The following is a 22,795-nucleotide window of genomic DNA, read 5'->3' on the forward strand; positions in this document are numbered from 1 at the left end:
CGCACACGCACTCGGCGTGAGTTTTAAGCCACCGGGTCCGGGATGTGAACCGCGGTCGACTATGTGGGAGTTCAGTGACATAGCCATTACGCTAACTGCTGGTTCCCCAAAATTTTCAGTATTTTTGAAAGGTGGTACAATCTTGTTTTTTTGTTTGTTTTTTTAACTGCCAGAGGGTGTGTGCACTTGCCAGAGAGAAAGAAAGCACCCCTCATTGGGACGTGATCACACTGCAATCCCTCTACCTCCATTTCTCCTTCCTGTCAGGATTTTGGGCCCATGTGCGTGGCATGTTTTTCAATCCACTGGGACTGGATACGAACTAAGTCAGTTGTCCTGTGGGATCTGACTCCCTCAACCACCAGTACACAGGGCCAACCAAAGTAGAGGAAGTTTTATTCTGACTTTAGTTTGTCAATAGTCTTTATTATGAATGGATGTTGTCTTTTTTCAAATACTTAACTGCATCTATTTTAGGTAATTATGTTGTTTTTTTAAACTTGTGTTAATTAGTAAAATACATAGATTGGTTTTTGAATGTTCAACTGTTATGATACTGAATTCCTGGACTTAACCACATTTGATCTTGATTACATTATACTTTTAATGTAGTACTGCATTGGATTTGCTGATATTTTCTTAAAGATTTTTGTGTTTATAACGAAGCCAGATAAGTGTTTGTAGATTTTTTTCTTCTTTATTACATCTTGTGTAATTTGTATAAAAAGGGTAATTGTCTTAGTCTGCTTGGGCCACCATAACAAAATGTTTACATTACAAATTTTAAATAATAAATTTATTTTCTCACAGTCTGGAAGCTGGAAAGTCCAAGATTAAGATTCTGGTAGGATTTGGTTTCTGGTGCGATCTTTCCATGTGACTTATAGATGGTCACCTTCTTGCTGTGTCCTCACATGTCCCTTCCATTTTTTTACAGACCATTAATTCTATTAAATTAAAGCTCTACTTTTATGACCTTATGTAACCTTAATTATCTCCTTAAAGGCCCTATCTATAATACAGTCACATGGTGTGTTAGGCTTCAACATAGACTTTTGGCAGGACACAATTCAGTCAATATTAGTTTGCTCTTGTTTCCTGCCCCTGTCTCAAATTCACATCCTTATAAAATATATTTATTCCATTCCATAGCCCTAACTAATTAATTCTTTCATCAATTCTGTTAGTTCAAAAATCCAAGTCTTCTTTGAATATCATTTAATTCAGATATGGGTGAGACCTGAGGTACAGTTCATCATGAGTCAGAATTGCTCTCCAGCTGTGACCCTGTGAAACCAGAGAAGTTACGTGTTTCTAAAATACAATGGTGGAAGGTCTGGCCCAGGAACACAGTGGTCAGGCACTGTGTGGAGGAAACCAGATCCCACATGACTGGTTTCCTAGAAAACATGCTGGATCCATATACACATACTCAGGCTTCTGATGGGTTGGAGAAATGGAGGAAAAGAATTGTGGCATGACTGGGCCCCATTAGGGGTGCTGTCTCTCCATTGTCTTTCTCTCACGTGCATATATATATACCTCTGACATTAAAAAAATAAATTAAAAAAATATAGTGGTGGGACAGACATAGGATACACATCCCCATTCCATCATGGAGAAATTTGGGACCAGCAGATGGCGTAATGATTATGTCGGTGGATTCCCAGTCAACCGTGATTTGAGTCCCAGACCTGGCTGCTTAAAACTCATGTGGTCTTACCCACTATACAAGATGGCAGGTGAAAAAGCTGCAAAGCAGGATACTAAGGAGAAGAAACCTGAAGCCAAGAAGGCTGATGCCAGTGGCAAAGTTAAAAAGGGTGACCCCAAGGCTAAAAAGCCCAAGAAGGGAAGCCCCATTGCAGCCAAAACCCCGTCCTAGTTTGGGGCATCGGCAGATACTCGTGGTCTGCCATGTATTCCAGGAAGGCCATGTACAAGAGGAAATACTTGGCCACTAAATCCAGGATCAAAAAGAAAAAGGAGAAGGTTCTTGTGACTGTCACAAAACCAGTTAGTGGAGACAAGAATGGTGGTACCTGAGTGGTTAAACTGTGCAAAATGCCTAGATATTATCCTACTGAAGATGTGCCTCGAAAGCTGTTGAAACACGTCAAAAATCCCTTCAGTCAGCATGTGAGAGAGCTGCGAGCTAGCATCACTCCTTGGGCCATTCTGATCATCCCCAATGGACTCTGCAGAGGCAAGAGAGTGGTTTTCCTGAAGAAGCTGAGCAGTGGCTTGCTCCTTGTAACTGGACTGCTGGTTCTCAGTTGAGTTCCACTGAGTAGAACACACCAGAAATTTGTCATTGCCATCTCCACGAAAGTTAATATTAGCAAAGTAAAAATCCCAAAGCACCTTACCAAAAAAAAAGACTTCTAAGTTTATGTCAGGTTTGGATTAATTTCTAGCTGCCATTTCTTTCCTTTTTTTTTTTTTTTTTTGAGAGGTTTTTGCTATAGGGCGCATGTGCTCGCCAGACAGAGAGACAGAAAGCAAGAAATCACCCCCCAGGGGTTATGGCCACGCCACAATCCCTTCTCCTCCATTCTCCTCTCAGGGTCTTGGGCACGCACGCACACGCGCCTGGCATGAGTTTAAGCCACCGGGTCTGGGACGTGAACTGCGTTCAACTACATGGGAGTCCAGCGACATAGCCATTACGCTAACTGCTGGTCCCTAGCTGCCATTTCTTTTCTTTCTTTCTTTTTTTTAGGAGAGGTTTTTGCTATAGGGTGCGTGTGCTCGCCAGACAGAGACAGACAGAGAGACAGAAAGCAAGAAATCACCCCCCAGGAGGGATGGCCACGCCATAATCCCTTCTCCTCCGTCCTGGACCTGGCGACTTATTTTATCCCTTTCCCTTTCTCTCTCTGTTTCTGTCTGATCAAATTAAAAAATAATAATTACAAATGGAATTAAATAAATAAATAGTTCTTTAAGAAACAAGAAATCATGTTATGGAGGAGATATCTTATTTGTTCATTTGTGTGTTATATTTACAGCATGTTTTCAGGAAAGTGAATATCTCTTGGGCGGGATCTTGGGCACACACACACGCCCGGCGTGAGTTTAAGCCACTGGGTTCAGGACTCAAACCATGGTCAGCTACATGGGAGTCTAGCGACATAGCCATTACACCAACTGCTGGACCCTCTAGCTGTCATTTCATAGCCATGTGACTTTAGGAAAGACATCAACTTCTGACCTTTCATTAGCTCATTTATAAATGGGAGCAAACTATCATCCTTACTATTATCCGTATTACACAAATTAATAGAGCGAGCATAAATATAGTACCTAAAATTGCTGATAGTTTTTCTTCTCATATACTATGACAAAATATCCATCAACCTTGTTTTTTTATATATTTTATTGTGATTTTCACACTTTTTTTTAAGAGATTTTTGCTACAGGGCATGTGTGCTTGTTGGAGAGACAGAGACAGAAAGTGAGAAATCACCCCTCAAGGGGGATGGCTCTGCTGCAGTCACTTCTCCATTCTCCTCTTGGGATTGTGGACACACATGCTTATGTGTCCCGTGTGAGTTTTAAGCCACCGGATCTGGGACTTGAACCTCAGCTACGTGGGAGTCTAGTGACATAACCATTATGCCATCTATGGGTCCCCACACTTAGTTCTTTGTGTTTCAGTATCCTTCCTTGGAAATAAATCATGTCAGGGGTCAGCAGGTAGTATGGGGGGTTAAAGGTGCTGGATTCCCACATGGCCCACTGCAGTTCAAGTCCTGGACCTGGCGGCTTATTTTCTCCTTTCCCTTTCTCTCTCTGTTTCTCTCTGATCAAATTAAAAAATAATAATTACAAATGGAATTAAATAAATAGTTCTTTAAGAAACAAGAAATCATGTTATGGAGGAGATATCTTACTTGTTCATTTGTGTGTTATATTTACAGAATGTTTTCAGGAAAGTGAACATCTCAAGGAAAGTCTAAAGTGTTGCTTATTGCATCTCTTTGGAGCCATTGTAGCTGGCGGGCAGGTGAGGAAAGTGATGAAAATTAATATATGAAATAACAGTTAACAGTATAAAAAGCTTTCCACAGAATCTATTTTGTATTTTTGTCTTTTTAAAATTATGAACCATATAAATATTTTGAGTTTATATCTTATTTAAAATTAAACCACTGTCTTCTTTCTTTTATTTTGTATCTTCCATGAAATCTAAGTAGTAATATTAGTCCTGACAATAAAAATCTGGGTAAATAACCAGGCTTAACAACTTTGGGTATTATGATAAGTTTTTATTTATGTTACTTTTGGTACTGGTTCTTCTTTCAGAGTATAGAAAAATTCAATTCAGCCATATCAATCCATAATATAAAATAAAACTCTAGCAGTTTAGCTTCTAAAAACAGTAGTTTAGCCACATTTTTATCTATGTATTATTACTAAATCCATATGTACAAACTTATGTGCATTTTCCCCCTCATAAACCAGATGAGTTTTTAAAAAATAATTATTATTTACATTAAAGAATTTCTGATACTATTATTTTGGTTTGTTTTTAAGTTGAACATATTAAAAGCTGAGTGTGGTAAATTCAGAATATAAATATTTGTTGACAACCGGATTTTCATTCAGAAAGAGTTTCTGTGTGATTAGATCAGAGGTTCCTAACACTTTTCATATTTGTACCGCATATGCGCCTTTGGCAGTTTGATAAAGCTTGTCAGGATGTCTTTAAATGCCTAAAGTAGAGTATGTAAATAACAGAAGAAACCAATTATACTGAATGCAGTCACTAAAATATTAATAAACAAAATTGTGACACAGTAATATGTGCTTAAGTAAATAAAAAGATACAGCAGCAAGTCTAGTAATTTCAAAGAAGAGATGAACATGAATATTTTGAAATAGTGAAACAACTGTAATATGAAAATGCATATAATTTTGGTTGGTGACAAAAATCACAAGTATTACTTATACTACTGTGCTTTGTTATTTACATTTAAATTTGAAGGAAGTATTAAATTGCCATTAGAGTTTAGAGGAAATAAAGATACAGGTTTATCCATCCAAATCTAGAGAGTTCCTGAATTCTCTCCTCTCCTAGTTCCTCTCTGTCTCCTACATTGAAAGCTCTTATTTTCCTTTTTTATTAGTTTTTTTTTTTTCCTCCATAGGGTGTGTATGTTTGCTGGAGAGAGACAGAAAGAGACAGTGAGAGGAAAAGTAAGAAATCGTCCCCTAGGAGGATAGCCACACTGGAATCCCTTCTCCATTTTACTCTGGAATTTTTGAGTATGCACCACACGTGCCCAGTGTGATTTTTTTTCCCGCTTTCTTTTTTTGCTGTAGGGCACGTGCGCTTGCCAGAAAGAGACAGAGAGACAGAAAGCGAGAAATCACCCCCAGGGGGGAAGGCCACACCGCAGTCCCTTCTCCTTTCTCCTTTCTCCTCTTGGGATCTTGGGTATGCATGCACACACGCCCAGCGTGAGTTTAAGCCACCGGGTTTGGGACTTGAACCGTGGTCAACTATATGGGAGTCCAGCGACATAGCCATTACGCTAACTGCTGGTCCCTCCCAGTGTGATTTTCAAGCCACCAAGTCTGGGACTCAAACTATGGTTGGTCATGTGGGAGTCTAGCACCTTATAACTACTTTGCCACCTGCTGACCCTTCCTTTTTTAAGCTATATTAGTTTTTTTCTTTCACGTGATACACTAGCATCAATGTATAATATTTTTATTGTTATTTCAAATTTTCATGTTTAAATTATAATTTAAAAAATTTTATGGTAATACATATTGTTCCTAAGTTTTATAGATGTCCTGAATTTAAGTACCAGTTACTTGAGGATGGAAGACTATCATATGAGTTGATTTCAGACATTTTGTAAAAAATGCAATTAAAGTGTGAGTTTATTTTGGTGTAATAAAAATTTCAAATCTATATATATATTTTTTTTTTGAGAGTTTTTTTGCTATAGGGTACGTACACTCTTTGGAGACGCAGAGAGAGACAGAGAGACAGAAAGTGAGAAATCACCCCCAGGGGGATGGCCACACTGCAGTCCCTTCTCTTCCATTCTCCTTTTGGGATTTTGGGCATGCATGCACATGTGCCTGGCATGAGTTTTAACTCACGAGGTTCAAGACTTGAACTGTGGTCTGCTATGTGGGAGTCTAGCGATCTAACCATTGTGCCACCTGCTGACCCCAAATTCATATATATATATTTTTAAATAGTATGCATTTTCCATGAACTTTTTAAAAGCCCTTCAAATATATCAAATCAATTGGAATGAGTTTGCTGTAACCAACAGAAAACCTGAGAGAGTAATAACGAAATCGATGTTTTTAAAAATTAATAACTCTAGATGCAGGCTGTTCTGGACTGGCAGCCCAATGATAACATGAATGACTAAGGTCCTTAGATATTCCTGTTCTGTTTTCTATAGTGTTCTGTTTTAATTCTTGGGCTTATCTCCTCCTGATATAAAAGTAGCCCAGAACATTATATCTGCATTCCAGTAGGAATAAGGTGAAAGGGCCAAGGGCAAAAGGGCCTTTTATTTTTATTTGTAAACTGATACCCTCCTTATTCTACTGTAATATGTCGTGGCTAGAACTATCACAGCTACCCTTATCTGCAGGGGAGAATAGAAAGTGAGTTTTCTGGTAGTAGTGAGGAAGGCAAAACTTAATATGAACGGACTTCAAAAAGTTAATGGAGGGAACCAGCAGTTAGCGTAATGGCTATGTCGCTGGACTCCCACGTAGTCGACCGCGGTTCGTGTCCCGGACCCGGTGGCTTAAAACTCACGCCGGGCGCGTGTGTGTGCGTGCCCAAGATCCCGAGAGGAGAATGGAGGAGAAGGGATTGCGGCGTGACCATCCCCCCTGGAGGGTGATTTCTCGCTTTCTGTCTCTATGTCTCTCTCTGTCTGTCTAGCGAGCGCACGCGCCCTACAGTGAAAATCTCTCCAAAAAAAAAAAAAAGTTAATGGACAATGGAATTAACATACAGGTTTTTCTTAGTGCAAAGATTTTCAAATTCAGGCATGGGTTTTTCATAATATTCATTTTCTATGATTTTTTTGTAGACTCCTCTTATGTGTAAAAACACTAGCAGTATTGGTCAAAGTATCCATTAAAATTTTTTAAATATGTTGATTAAAAGTTATCTGTGATTTATTAGATTCTCTTTGTTCTTGTAGGATACATACTTCACTTAGGTTTGGGTTTCATTTTTACTGTCTCTAATGTTTCAGAGGAATGCTTTGCAAGCAATTTCTCCAGCTACCATGGAAGTTCTCATGCGAGTTTTGGCAGACTGTGATTCCTGGGAAGATGGAGATCTTGAAGAAGTGGGTAGAAAGGTAGAACTGACTCTCAAGTGCCTTACAGAAGTGGTACATATCCTTCTTATTAGCAGCTCTGACCAACGTCAAGTGGAAACCAGTACTCTCCTAGAGAACTATTTTAAATTGCTAAATTCAGACCATTCAACTTTACCTAATCAGAGGCGGTCCAGACAATGGGAAAGCCGGTTTATAGCACTACAGATCAAAATGCTTAGTAAGTATCACCTTAACATTGTTTTGTCTAAGTCTCTATTTTACTTTCATATTCCCCACTTTCTTTAGAAAAAGACAAGTCCTTTCTTTTTTTGCAATCAGTTTTGTTACTGTTGTTTAGTTTTGCTATAAGGCATGTGTGCTCGCCAGAGAGAGACGGAGAGAGGGGGAAAGTGAGAAATCACCCCTTAGTGGAGATGGCTACACCACAGTCCCTTCATTCTCCTCTTGGGATTTTGTGCATGTACCCACATGCGTCCAGTGTGTTTTCCATGCTGCCTATTTAGGACTGAAACAGTGCAGTCAGCCATGTGGGATCCAGCTGCCTTAACCACTAACCACTGGGTGGCCTTCTTTTCTATTTTTTATAATATTATCCAGTTAGTTATTTTTTAAAGAATCTGTATTAAAGGAACTTCTTTTTCGTTAGGTATTGTCCATGCCATATGTCATTTGATTTCTGGAGGAAGATATTTTTTCAGTAGGAAACGAGCAAAACATTATCACAAAAGGATTCATTACCGGGAACCAGCAGTTAGTGTAATGGCTATGTCGCTGGACTCCCATGTAGTCAACTGCAGACCGTGTCCCGGACCCGGTGGCTTAAAACTCACGCCGGGCGCATGTGTGTGCGTGCCCAAGATCCCAAGAGGAGAATGGTGGAGAAGGGATTGAAGCGTGGCCATTGCTTTCTGTCTCTATGTCTCTGTCTGTCTGGCAAGCGCATGCGCCTTATAGTGAAAACCTCTCCAAAAAAAAAAGGATTCATTACCTTAGTCTCGTTTTTTATAATGGTCATAGGTTATTTATATAAGTATGTAAATGAGATTACATTGTTGAACATAACCAGCTGTTGCTAATAAACAATTTATTAATAGTAAATTTGGCAGGATAGTTGATAAGACTTGAGCTTTGTGATAGGAGAATAAATCCCTGGGACAAATAATATCGTTCATAAAATTGAAATATTTTAAATAAAGCATATAAATTTTGTTTTCTACTCTCATCTCTATTATTTCTCATTTAATTTATATCTGTTTTGTTAACTGGAAGAACTCATTTTTTTTTTTAAGAATTATTTTGTTTAGAATTATTTATTGATTTTAATTTGACCAGAGAGGGACAGAGTAATAAGAGTGAGAGAGAGAGAGAAAGTGAGAAAGCAAGCTGCCACATCCAGGACTTGAACCGCAGTTGGCTATGTGGGAGTCCAGCATCCTTAACCACCATGCTACTTGCCGGCCCCCACGGAAAGCCTAATTTAAGAATATCATTAGTTTTTAATCCCAAATGTTCACTCTTACATGTATGATTTCCTTTATTTTCCTAGATACTATCACAGCTATGTTGGATTGCACCGATAGACCTGTTCTTCAGGCAATTTTTCTTAATAGTAATTGCTTTGAACATCTCATACGACTGCTACAGAATTGCAAGGTATTTATTATTATTATTGTCTTTGATTTTGAAAGCTGTTTTTACTCAAATTTGAGCATATTATTACTTTTTTATATTTAGTTTGTATTTGCATTTAATTATGTAACCACGTCTTTACCTTGCATTGAAACTAGTGTTGTATCATTGTAGATTATGTAAATTAATTTAAGTATTATTAATTTTAAGTTTTCTGGTATGATATGTAGTGAGTGGTACATGATTAATTTGAAAGATAAGGATCATTTTAACAAACTTAAGTTCTAAAATCCAAAAGAAGCACATTGAGCCTGTAGATTTTAAGTCATATGTTAAGTTTGATTCTGCATTTTTAAAGGTCGTTACTTCTATTTGGAGTCACGTGTTTCAGCATATCTCTCTACCATATGAGGGATGTTAGAGTAGGTGAAACAATTGTGTTAATTCAGATGTAGAATTTACTAACCTTCTTGCTTTTATTTCTTTCCTAAAACTGTTGTTTCATTTTCTAATTTAACTTTATAAGAATAAAATTTATTTGGTTATAAGTATTTTGAGATTTTGCAGAAAGTGTTTTAAAGTCAAATTTCAGAAAAGTTTTTCTGTAGTAGTGAATGTTATCTTGGATTAACTTTCTGGTATATAGATTTATTCTTTAAAAGTACATATTTAGAGAAACTATTATATAACTGATTTGAATGTTTGTCAGTAATTTTGTTTCCTCTTACAATTTCTTGTAGTGAGAAATAATATTTCCTGTTGTTTTTGATAAAGCTTATTTTTTCATTATGAAAGTATTCTTTGTTTTATAGGAAACATTTTAAATGTAGGAAAATTAAATAAACTATTTATAATAATAAACTATTAAATAAACTATTTGCATATATATATATATATACATATATAATTTACCATTATAATCATTTTTAAGTGTATAATTCAGTAGTAAGTACTTTTACATTATAGTACAACTCTTCTCCAGAATGCTTTATCTTGTAAAACTGAAACTCTATACCCATTAAGCAACTCTCCATTGCCTATACCCATTAAGCAAGTCCCCATTGCCCTGTGTCCCCAGTCCCTGGAAACCACTGTTCTATGTTCCATTTCTATGAATTTTATTATTCTAAGTACTTCATGTAAGTGGAATCCTTTAGTGTTCGTCCGTTTGTGACTGACTTATTTCATTTAGCATGTCCTCATGGTTCACCCACATGGTAGTATGTATCAGAATTTCCATTTTTAAAGATCGAATAATAGTCCATTTTTGTGTCTGTGTGAATACACACATGCACACATGTACATTCACATTCACACCACTTTTTGCTTCTCTGTCGATGGACTTTTGGGTCACTTCCATGTTTTGGCTACTGTGACTAATGGTGCTATGAACATGAGTATATAGATATCTCTTTGAGATACTGCTTTAAATTCTTTTGGGTATATACCCAGAGATGGGATTACTAGCTCATAATCTGGTAATCCAATTTTATATTTTTTCGAGAAACTGACACACCGTTCTCTGTAGTGGCTATACCTTTTTATAGTTCCATCAATAGTACACAGGGGTTCCGATTTCTCCACATCTCTGCTAACATTTTTTTTTCTTTTTCTCCTTTTCAAAAAAAAAAAAATCATGATAGAAAAGTGTATGTGCACATGTGGGTACAAGAAAGAGAGAAAGAAAGAAAAGTGCTTTTGATAGGGTCTTGTCATACCACAGTCCCTCTAGCTCATCAGAATCTTGGGCCCATGCACCTGTCTTATTTCAGGCATATTGTTCTGGGAATTTGAATCTCTGCTTGGCCAGTGGCTGTCAGTACTGCAGTGCAGTCCTCTACCAACTGTGCCACTAGGCTGGGCTCTTTTTTCTTTTTTGATTGTTTCTATCCTAATAGGTATGAGGTGGTGTCTTCTTGTGGTTTTATTTGCATTTCTTTATGATTAGTGACAGTGAGCATCTTTTATGTTTCTTTTTTTTGGAGCTGTTTTTGCTATAGGGCACATGCTCTCGCCAGAAAGACAGAGAAATAGACAGGAAGCGAGAAATCACCCCCTTAGGGGATGGCCATGCCACAATCCCTTCTCCTCCATTTTCCTCTTGAGATTTGGGGCATGCACGCACACACTCCCGGTGTGAGTTTATGCTACCAGGTCCGGGATTCAAACCACAGTCAACTACATGGGAGTCCAGCGACATAGCCATTACACTAACTGCTGGTCCCTATTTCTTGCCATTCATATGTCTTTGGAGAAATGTCTATTCAAATCTTTGGCTCAGTTTTAAATTTGATTTGCTGTTATTGACTTGTACAGCATTTTGTTATGCATTCTTAAAATGTGCTGCTTTTTTTGGTTTAAGATTTATTGCCTTCACATGCCATGATTTTAATATTAATGTAATATTTAATAAGTAGATGTACCTACTGTAATTAATTTTAATTTTCCTGTTTATAGGCACTTAATTTGTTCACAGTTTTTTGCTGTTACATAGCTCTTTCAAATTATGTTGAGTAGAATTTTATTCTTAATAAAATTACTATATTAGGGGCATAAATGTTTTTTATTGGTTTGTTTGTTTTAAATGTTTGCATGTGCTCACCAGAGAAAGGCAGAGAGAGAGGGAGAGAGGAAGAAAGTACCTCCTCTGGAACACCACAATCCTTTCTCTTGTTTTTGCATTCTTTGAGATCCTGGATATAAAGGCACATGCATTCAGCCTGTTTCTGAAAGTGCCAGGAAAGAAACTGGAATCACATGATCAACCATGCGATTCCACCAGGCCACACAGCCAGCCCTGTTTGTTTTTTAAATCAGGAAATACTATATAAAAACAAGTTATAACTAATTGGAAAATATAGAAGAGTAGAGAGATGGCAGATATATTGTTAAGGGTTTTTTTTTTTTTTGGAGAGGTTTTTGCCATAGGGCACGTGCGCTTGCCAGAAGACGGAAAGCGAGAAATCATACCCCAGGGAAATGGCCCATGCCGCAATCCCTTCTCCATTCTCCTCTCGGTGTCTTGGGCATCATGCACATGCGCCCAGCGTGAGTTTAAGCTGCCAGGTTCGGAACTAGAACCGCGGTCTACTACATGAGAGTCCAGCGACATAGACATTAACGCTAACTGCTGGTCCCAAGGTTCTTGATATGTATTGCCAGTATGCCTTTTTTATTATTTTTTGTTAATTTACTTTTTAGCGGTAATGTGTGAGAATATATCATTAATATTTTGGCTTATTATGTCATATTTCCATCCATTCCAAGATGTTTCAAGATGATATCTGAAATTTTTTAGAGAACTTCTTACAAAGCATTTGTAAATGAAACTACCTCAAAGAACTTTTATCTTTTTACTTAAGGTCTTCCTTTCATGGGCTTCCTGCTAAAAATTGATTGTGAGAATAATCCAAAATAAGGATGTTAATAAGAGCTCCTTGAATTTTTTTTAACACTATCAAGAGGGACATCCCTTAGCATACTTCTGTTATTTAATTATTTTTCTTAAAATAATATAGTAATGAGGGGCATAAAATAGTAAGCAATGTATCGATGAAGTAAATAGTAAATGAGTATTTAGTAAGTTAAGAAAACTACCAAATTCTAGATGCTTTTCTCCTCCATTAAATATCATTCATGGGAAAGAAAGCCTAAGGAGATGAAAGCAGTTTGACAGAAGTGTTTATAACTGTTTTGATTTTCATAAAAAAGCAGTGTGGCTTTATCAGTTATTGAAAACAACTTTAGTGATAAAAACAGCATTTCTCATAAAGGAAATGTTAATCATACATTTGGGTAATCTCTAGAATACAAAGTAGTTCCTACTAAAATTGGTTAGCATGGGGTTTTTACTACATTAAATTCAGATATAATAAATCTTCAGTATGAACAATATCATTTTAAAACATACAAATCTGTCATAGCTTTTATGGTAAGCTAGTGTTCTCACTGTAGCGTAGGAAAGTTTCTTATAATGTATATCTTGACACTTGCTGATAGTTATGGCTTTTTAAGAGTTGATAATCTGATACTTGTCATATTTTATTTTGAAATGAAAAAATGCTAGATAAGAAATCAATTTCAGTAGGAAAACCAGGCTTTTGGGACTGGGCCTCCCCTGCTGATAGTAGTCTTTATTTCAGTAATACTTTTCTCAGAATTACTATGGATTCATCACATACATTAGTCATTGAGTCTTTAAAACAAGGGGAATTTTTATTTTCTGGTTTTTTTTTTTTTTTTTTTTTTGCCATCCTGCACATGCAGTTGTTGGAGAGAGAGACAGAGACAGGGAAGGAAAAGAGAGAAATCGCCCCCCAGTGGGGATGGCCAGGCCACAGTCCCTTCTAGTCCAGTCTCTTCTTGGGATTTTGGGCATGCACACACACGCATCCAGCATGAATTTCAAGCTGTTATGTCCAGGACTCAAACTGGGGCTAGCCATGTGAGAATCTAGCACTTTAACCACCACACCACCTGCTGGCCTCAACAAGGGGAAATAAGTTTTCTTATTTTGTATTATACAAATGAGGGAAAGTATTCTGTGGCATTAAATGATTAGCCCAAGGTCAACACTAGTAACTTATGGAGCTAAGATTTCTTATCAAGGTATTCTGACCCTATGTCTGTAGTTTTCTTTTAATTATTTATTTAATATTTATTTATTTATTCATTTAATTTGATCAGAGAGAGGCAGAGAAAGAGTGAGAGGGAAAGTGAGAAGGCAAGCTGCCAGGTCCTCAACTTGAACCGTGATCAGCCTAGTGGGAGTGTCCAGCGCCTTAACCACTCTGCCACCTGCTGGCCCATCATATATAATTTTCTAATTGTATTAACTGGTCCTTAATGTTAGTGTTTAGTAGCAAAAATAAATAAATAAATAAATAAATTTTTCAGTGCATCAAATATAGGATAATTAGAGAATCTGTTGATTTTTATGAGCATAGTTGATATGATTCCTGAATATATAAAAATCTTTGAAATATTGTGGAACCTTAACTCCTCATGTATGTTACATGATGCTACAAATGTCAATGACTGCTTTCTGTTTAAATTATTATTTTTTTTAATAAACAATGAATCTCTTATTCTATTTTATACAGTAGCACAGAATTAAGACCATTTCGGTATTTAAACATTTAAACCAATTGGAAATACTGGTAACTAACAGTTAAAGTGCCATGACAATGTATGAATCAGATAGATCTTTAGGTGACTGCTGCAGTTTCCAAGCTTTCTTTTTGTATGAGATTCACCAACTTGTTTAAATGTGCTTATTTTTCTTAACTGTTTGTGTGGAAGCTTCTGGGCTTGGCAAAATGGGTTTTATCACACTCTAAAATATTTAAAGTTTTGATGACTTTGGAGAATACTGTTAAGCATAGTATTTTAACAAAATATGTAGTCAAATAAATTTGGGAAATGCTGTACATTGACCTCCCTTGTGAAAGTATATATTTCAAACTCTGAGAAGTGTTTCTGGGAACACCTTTTTAAAAGTTAGCTTAATAGCATTTCAAAAACTTACCTGACATATAGACCTTACTGTGCATTTTTTACCGTGCTATCTTTAGTCTCAATAGTAACTTTTTTTTTTTTGTAAGTTATTCTCTGTTGATTTTTTTTAAGAATTTAGGAATCTTACCTAATTGTAATTTTGCTGTTGCTTCCTATTTAATAACTGAATGCCCAGAGAGAAAGATATCACATAATAATTAATTATATACTATTAAACTAATATTAGTTTGTAATCCAAAAAAATGAATAATCTTTACTTTATAAAACAAATGGATACTTTGATTTATCTTAAGAGGCCTGGAAATCCATTTAAGCTTCAATGCTGCTTCTAGGTAACAATTTAATGTTCTTTCTCCATTATTCTCATCTCTGTTTTTAACAGCTATTTTTAAATGCTAACAATAAAGTGGCAGACAAGAACGAGAAAGACCTTGCCAACAAATTACTGACAGAAATGAATGAGGACCAGGTATCTACAAAGCCTGCATCTTGTTTCAGCTGAAGTCCAAAATCAGTTAATGGGAGTAATTATTCCTGTACTTCCTTTATGTCTTAAAATACATATCTAATTCTAATTCTCATTAGTTTTAAAATTATTAAAATATTAAAATAAAAAATTGCTTTTATCTAAAGAATAAATAAGTTGGTATTTGATATAAATGACCAATAGAATTCCATTTATATATCTGTGTTCCTTTGAGCTTGAGGAGGTATACAGTACAGGAATAAGATCCCAATATCAATACTTTTCACTTGCTGGTGACTTCATATTTTGGGTTCTTCCTTTTCTAAGCACTGTGGTGTATTGGGACATTAGGGCTTTGTTTGTGAATATGTATGGTCATTTTTAATATCTTGATTCTTTGCTTTTTATTGACAAGTAATGATTATAATTAAATGGACAACCTGAATCTTGGAGGAAGGGAAGAAGATGCCAAAGTCTTTGAGTGTTAATTTACCATAAAACTTGGCTTTTTTCTATTCTAAAAAGTCAATTCTGTAATGGGTATAATAAAGCAAAGTATGTAATTTTTGTTGCTTTTGACAAAACATTAGGTTTGAAAAAAAACCTACCTGTAAAAATTGCTTTGTTGGGGCCAGCAGATGTTGTAGTGGCTAAGATGCTGGATTCCCATTTGGCCGACAATGGTTTGAGTCCTGAACTCAACAACTTGAAAATCACAGTGGGCACTTGTGTGTGTTTGTGCCAAAAATTCCAAGAGTAGACTGGAGGAAAAGGGGTTGTGGCTTGGCCACCACCCTAGGGACTGATTTCTCATTTTCTCTTTCTCTGTCTCTGGCAAGTGCTCATTGCTCTATGGCAAAAAACCTTTTAAAAAGTTGCTTTGTATTTTCCCCCTCAAGTTTGAGAGAACTTACATGATATCTTTTATTAATTATCTTTTTAAAAAAGATTTACTTATTGGGACCAGCAGATGGCATAATGCTTACGTTGCTGGACTCCCACATCAAGTCCAGGACCCTGCAGCTTAAACTCATTCTGGCGCATGTTGTGCAGGTGCCCAAGATGCTAAAAGGAGAATGGAGAAAAAGAGATTGTGACATGGCCATTCCCCTGGGGGGTGATTTCTTTCTTTTTGTCTGTTTTTCCGACAAGCGCATGCACCCTATAGCAAAAAAATCCCTTTATGAAAGAAAAAGATTTATTTAATTTAATTTATTATTATTTTTTAAACTTGATATAGGGCATCTGTGCTCACCAGAGAGAGATGTGGGGAGAGACAAAGTGTGAAAGCAAGCTGCCAGGTCTGGATCTTGAAGTGCAGTCAGCCACGTGGGTGTCCATCAGCTTAACCACCACACTACCCGCAGGCCCACCCGTACTACATTATATTAATGTCTGGGTTTATAAATAGTGCTGTGGTATAAAAAGTGATATTATAATCTGTTTTCTGTTTTGGATGTGAAATATGAATTCACACAGTACTATTTTAAATGGTTTCTCTGTAAGTGTTAGTCTCTTTTAAGGTCTACCTAGATAAATAAATAAAACAATTACAGTAGTCTCTCAGAGGTTTATGTTAAAATTCCAGCTTGTAGGTGAAAAGAGGTCTTTTTGGCCTACTTCTCTTGGATAAAATCAAAGATAGATCTTACTTGTATGAAATTCTGCTATATGCAGAATTACATATGTAGTATGTTTATTTTGTGTAATGGTCTTAAAAAAAAATCAGTAAAACCCAGAATACTAGATTAAGTAACTTGCCTAAAAATGGTAGAGCTTAGGATACCACTATAAGTGTGATTAGATGTGTTTTCTTGGAAGAGAAGAAAATCTTATGTGTAAAGTAACTAACTTCAGATTATAGTAATGTATTCCTGAAAGCAGATTCTTAGGATTATTTGTTTTTACAACTTTCTATTGCTCAGACCGTGCTTTCATGGTTGACTAAGCCTGTTATAGTTATTATGTTGTGTTTTTAAATATTGTTCTTGGTTTTTGCTATAAATGCCCTGTCCCTAAATTTAATATCTCTTTTGTATTGGTAAGGCTTGAGCCATGGTAGACAAAATAGAGCATTACATTTACTTTTGGCATTAAAGTTCGCTTTCTCTAAACCACAACAATGCAGATAGATACCATATTTCATTTTCTATATCTGCTTCACATTGTGCATTTTATATAGAAAGAGATATAGCTTATTGTTTGCAAGTATGGTGATCAGTTGGTGTATGGACGTACCATTTAATTTTAACAGGCTTTAGAAACAAATGGACTTGGATTAGTTTAGCTGTCTTTAGATATGCTAAAGGGAACTTAAGCCTATAAATTTTAAACGTGTTTTTTGATGGGAGACTAAAACATAATGAGAATTTCCAAAGATAGACCTCCCTCCCTTCCTCTTGAGATTGTCCATTTTTTAAAAAGGCATGTGTTTAGCTTGGTTTTCTTTTTTTTTCCCTCAAAACATTTTAATGTAATGAGTGAATGTTGCCTTATCTTTCTGATATATGGCTTACTGGTTAAGTAAGTAGCTTTTCATGCAGGTTTTAGTACTTCAAAAATCAGTTTCATTGGAAGAACAATGGAATGCATGTTAAATCTTTTTTTTTTTCAGATTTTTCTGAATAAAGGTCTCCTAACCAAATAAAAACTTGAAGATATTTGTTAATTGCTTGCTTTATTTCCCCCCTCTAATAGGTGTTTCAGGGACAGTTGGATTGTCTGGCTGTATCAACTATTCAGGCTCTGACAGCAGTAATGAACAAATCTCCAGCTGCTAAGGTAAAACATATATCTTAAGCCTTTAAATGTTGTCTTAGTTTGCCCAAAGTGATGTATGAAAATATATAATACATGTAGTTTAGCATCTGAAATGAAATAGTTTATAAAAAGCTCATCTTGGTATAAGAATCATTTTGCTGAAAATTTTCAAGACACACCCCCTATTGGTACTGTTTAAAATGTTAAGTTATTAATGACTAAACTGTGAACTAAAAGGGATTTACAATGTTGGTCAAAGAATTTGAGAGTAGCACTGCTGCTAAAATGCTTATTATTAAGTGATTCTGTGGTTCGTGAGGTGTTTTTTTTTTTTTTTAAGTTTATTTTTTCCATGAGAGAGAGAAATAGAGAGCAAGACATGCACTCTAACAGGTCTTCACTCCACAGTTTACTCCCAGCCAGCCCAGCTCATAGATACGCATGCACCAGGCATGTGTGGGGACACTCTGGGATGTAAACCCAGGATCTTCCCAGGTGGGCCCAGCATCACAGAGCTGTGCACTACTGCTATGTCACCAACCCAGCCCAATAAGTTTAAGTAATTACATTTTATATCCTAGTTTTTCTCCATTAATCAAATACTCTTTACTTCATCACTTTGTAACTACCTAGGCTATAAATATATTTTTTTTTAATAGGAAAACAGTTCTGTCAATTTGGGAGTTGTCTTTACAGGTTATATGTCCATGGGAATTCTGTGTCTTTATATTCACTAATTCTCAGGGCTTCCTACGCATTCTCTTTCACTACCACTGACTGTCCGGTGAGGTGCATAGTTATCTCATAGGCTAATGGTTACATCATTGGTTAATTATAAGAATTAGTGAAGGGGCTGGTAGATGGTATGGGGTTGGGGCACAGGACTCCCCACATGGCCAACTACGATTTGGGTCTCAGACCTGGCACCTTGCTTTCTCACTTTCTCTGGTTAGTGCATATGTCCTGTAGCAAATTTTTAAAAAATAAAAAAAAAAAATTAAAAATAAAATGAAATAAATCATTTTTATTTTTTTATTTTTCAAGATGTTTTTGCCTTAGAGTATGTGTGCTCGCCAGAAAGAGGGACAGAGATAGAGAGAAAGTGAGAAATCACCCCCCACGCGGAATGGCCATGCCACAATCCCATTTTTCTTCCAAGACCTTGGGCATGCATGCACATACGTCTGGCATGATTTTCAAGCTGCAAAGTCTGGGACTCAAACCACAGTCAGCCATGCGAGAGTCTAGCACCTCTGCCCCCACACCACCTGCTGGCCCCCAGCTCAGTGAGTTGAGTGAACCTACGAGCATCGCGTCTCAAGTCACTGAAGTTTGGTGAGTTTTGTTTAGGAACACAGAGAAACTAAATATAATGGTCACGCCGCAATCTCTTCTCCTCCATTCTCTCGGGATCTTGGGCACACACGCACATGCACCCAGTGTGAGTTTTAAGCCACCGGGTCCGGGATGCGAACTGCGATTGACTACGTGGGAGTCCAGCGACATAGCCATTACGCTAACTGCTGGTTCCCCCAAATAATTCTTTTAAAAAAATTAGTGAGATTGGGATAGCCAGTGGCATGGTGGTTAGGGTGACTGGATCTCATGTGGCCAACTACACCATTTGAGTCTTAGACCCACTGCCTTGAAAAGTATGTTGAATACATGTACATGCATGCCTAAAATCCTGAAAGGAGGGAGAGGCAGGAGCAGGGATTACAGCATGCCTATTCTCCATGGGAGGTGCTTTCTCACTACTTTTTCACTCTCTGGTGAGTGCACATACTCTAGCAAAAGAAAACAAATTAGTTTATATATGTGAACTTGTCAGCATAGTGCGAGGCAGGTGGTAAATGTGCAATAAATATGTGACTATTATTATTATCATTACTACTCTATGGTCTTATATGCCACCTCTAATAGACTTTATGCTTCACTATTCTGTTACCATAAATGAATTAATTTCTACTCCCTTTTCTCTTTAGTTGTATTCCTTAGTTTCCATTGGTTTGTGTTTGGATATTCTAACTTTTCTTCTAGAGATGTTGCTATAGCTGATATTTAGGTTGGATCCCACATGGTCAACTGTGCATTTTGAGTCCCAGGCCTGGCAGCTTAAAAAACATGCACAGTTGGGCATATGGGATCCAGCCACTTTAACCTCTATGCCATTGGCTAGCCCAAGAAAATTTTTTTTTAAAAGGTATTTTCAGGACCTGTCAGTAGCATGGTGGCTAAGGTGCTAGACTCCTAAGTGGTCCATCCTGGTTTGAGTCCTAGACCCAGTGGCTTGAAACTCACTCTGGGCACATGTGCATGTGTGCTTAAAATCTATAGAGGAGAATGGAGGAGAAGGGATTGTAGCATGGCTGTCCTCCTTGAGGGGTGATTGCTCACTTTCTCTCTCTCTCTGTGAGTCTCTTGTTTCTTTTTGGTGATTGCACATGTCCTGTAAAAAAATTTTTTTTTTAAATAAGGTGATTTAGATCTTCCTAAAATGACTTCAATGTTCTAGATAATTCAAACTATTTAGATACAAAGAGCAGAGAGGAAACTCTTTGTACTTAGTTTTTTTTTTTCTGGCAAGTACTCAAAATTGCCAGGGTTATTTTATCTGTTTCTTTGAGTATTTAACTCCTATCATCCCTAAGTTTTCTAATTTTTCTCTATTTTTGTTTTGACTTCATCTAATACTTTACTAGTTACAATTAAAGTAAAAGCAAGGAAAGGAAGCATGATATGTTCTAATCTGCAAATAATATAATAATTCTTTAATATAAAATTACTGCTAATACCATTTATCTTGAATTTTGGTAGATTAAAGTATTTTTATTATTTCAGAAGTTATATTAAATCTATTTTAAGATGAAGACATACATACACAATTTAAGAAAGCAAATGTCGAATTCATAGTCATTATTTTTTATATTAATTAGCTTAAATGGGTATTATTTAATGTTTTTGATAGTTATCAAAGTCAGCTGTTGAAAATGTGTTTTAATACATTATTTTTACTTTTACTAGGAAGTATTTAAAGAGAGAATTGGCTATACGCATCTGTTTGAAGTATTAAAATGCCTGGGTCAGCCACCACTGGAGCTACTTAAAGAACTTATGAATATGGTGAGTTTTTCTTTATTAAAAGAGTTCCAATGCCTTGTTGGTTTTTTGGATCAGAGCAATGTAAAAGAAGTTCTGTTATCTCCACTGAAAAGGTAGTAACTAACCTTTTACCTTTTATATTCCTTTTCTAGGCTGTAGAGGGTGACCACACTTCTGTTGGAATTTTGGGCATTAGTAATGTCCAGCCTCTCTTGCTTCTTATCCAGTGGCTTCCAGAGCTGGAATCCCATGACCTGCAAATCTTCATCTCTGATTGGCTGAAAAGAATTTGTTGTATCAATAAGCAGAGTCGAACTATTTGTGTCAATGCTAACATGGGAATCAGAATCATTGAAACCCTTGATTCTCATTCTTTCCTCCATCGAACTTGTGCTGAGAACTTGATTGCAATCCATGGTTCCTTGGGGAGTCAGTCAGTGAGCTCAGAAGAAATTCGTCGACTGCTAAGATTGCTGAGAGTGGATGGATCTGAATATATTCACCCTTATACAACTCCTGTGACTCGAGCAATCCTGACAATGGCCCGAAAACTAAGTCTAGAGAGTGCACTGCAATATTTTAACTTGTCACATAGTATGGCAGGAATTTCTGTGCCTGCCATACAGAAATGGCCAGGGTCTGCCTTTTCTTTTAGTGCGTGGTTTTGCTTAGATCAGGATCCGTTGACTCTTGGCATTATTAACAAAGGAGGAAAAAGGAAACAATTGTACAGGTACTGGTACAAGTTGTGGAACATAAATGAATATTGTTATAACAGTATGTTTTGTGGTTCTTAAACAGGATAACATTTTTCCAAGCATCTACTTCTTAAGTGTACAACAATTTGTCTGAAGCCCCTTCATCTCTAGACTGCACACAGTTTAATCATAAGTGCTTTTATTGTTTTCACAAATAATTTTATATATTGTAGATATTTTGCTGATTAAGTTATGAGGCTAGTTTAGAAACAAGGTTTCTTGTTGTTGTTGTTTTTTAAAGTTTTTACTATAGAGCATATGCCCTCACCAGCGAGAAAGAGAGAGAGAAAGAAAAATCATTCCTCAGGGAGTGTGGCCATGACACAATTTCTTCTCCTCGCTTAATCTCATCTAACGATTTGAGGTGCACACATACACGCACATAGCATAATTTTCAAACCGCCAGACCTAGGACTCTAACCGCACAGTCAGCCTGTGGGATCCACCACCTTACCCTTCATGCCATCTGTTGACCCACAGGTTTCTTCTTCTATTTTTTCTTTTTTTTGAGAGTTTTTTTTTGCCATAGGGCACATGCACTCGCCAGACAGAGAGAGAGAGAGACAGAGAGACAGAAAGCGAGAAATCACTCCCCGGGGGGATGGCCACGTCGCGATCTCTTCTCCATTCTCCTCTCGGGATCTTGGGCACGCACGCACATGCGCCCGGCGTGAGTTTTAAGCCACCGTGTCCAGGACGCGAACCACGGTTGACTACGTGGGAGTCCAGCAACATAGCCATTACGCCAACTGCTGGTCCCAGGTTTCTTCTAGTGCAGCAATGGAGAAAAAAACTGAGTAATAAACCTAAAATGAATAATTGTCCCTCTGTTCCATTGAAGAAGATGCTATTTATTTATATGAAGCACCAGAAAACCTATGTGTACGTACGTCCAGATTTTAGTAGCTAATAATTCTTTTTTTTTTTAATTAAAAAAAAATTTTTTTTCAATTTATTTATTTGCATTCATTCACTGTACATCATTACAGCATACAAAATGAGATTTTCCATCCAGAGTACACTGTATATTGTCTCAATCAAGCACATCAACAAACATGTTATTGTCAGCAAATAATCTTCCATTTCTTGTTTTCTGTATGTTTTGCTTTTTTCCCCCCATCATTGATTCCCTATCTCTTACCCTCTGCTATCTCCCACTCTCCTCCCTCACTGTCTCTGGTATCTATGTTTGTTTTCTATACTGTTTTCCCCCCACATTTTATTGA

At 36.8% G+C, this 22,795-nt stretch overlaps 1 protein-coding gene across 7 annotated transcripts in view; it reads left to right on the plus strand.

Moving 5' to 3' along the window:
* NBEAL1 (neurobeachin like 1) overlaps nt 1-22,795 on the plus strand; it is a 209,066-nt gene that overhangs the window by 74,872 nt on the left and 111,399 nt on the right. For 5 of the 7 annotated variants that reach the window (XM_014589572.2, XM_027773657.1, XM_014589569.2 and 2 more), the window contains exons 8-14: nt 3,924-4,009; nt 7,248-7,554; nt 8,884-8,990; nt 14,866-14,952; nt 17,647-17,730; nt 20,734-20,832; nt 20,964-21,544. In XM_014589572.2, the coding sequence (XP_014445058.1) occupies nt 3,924-4,009; nt 7,248-7,554; nt 8,884-8,990; nt 14,866-14,952; nt 17,647-17,730; nt 20,734-20,832; nt 20,964-21,544 (1,351 nt within the window). The remainder of the gene's footprint in view (nt 1-3,923; nt 4,010-7,247; nt 7,555-8,883; nt 8,991-14,865; nt 14,953-17,646; nt 17,731-20,733; nt 20,833-20,963; nt 21,545-22,795) is intronic. The other 2 variants (XM_027773656.1, XM_014589573.2) reach the window with 1 other exon arrangement.

Source organism: Tupaia chinensis, unplaced genomic scaffold, assembly GCF_000334495.1.
Source record: "Tupaia chinensis unplaced genomic scaffold, TupChi_1.0 Scaffold000361_2, whole genome shotgun sequence".
NCBI lineage: Eukaryota > Metazoa > Chordata > Mammalia > Scandentia > Tupaiidae > Tupaia > Tupaia belangeri.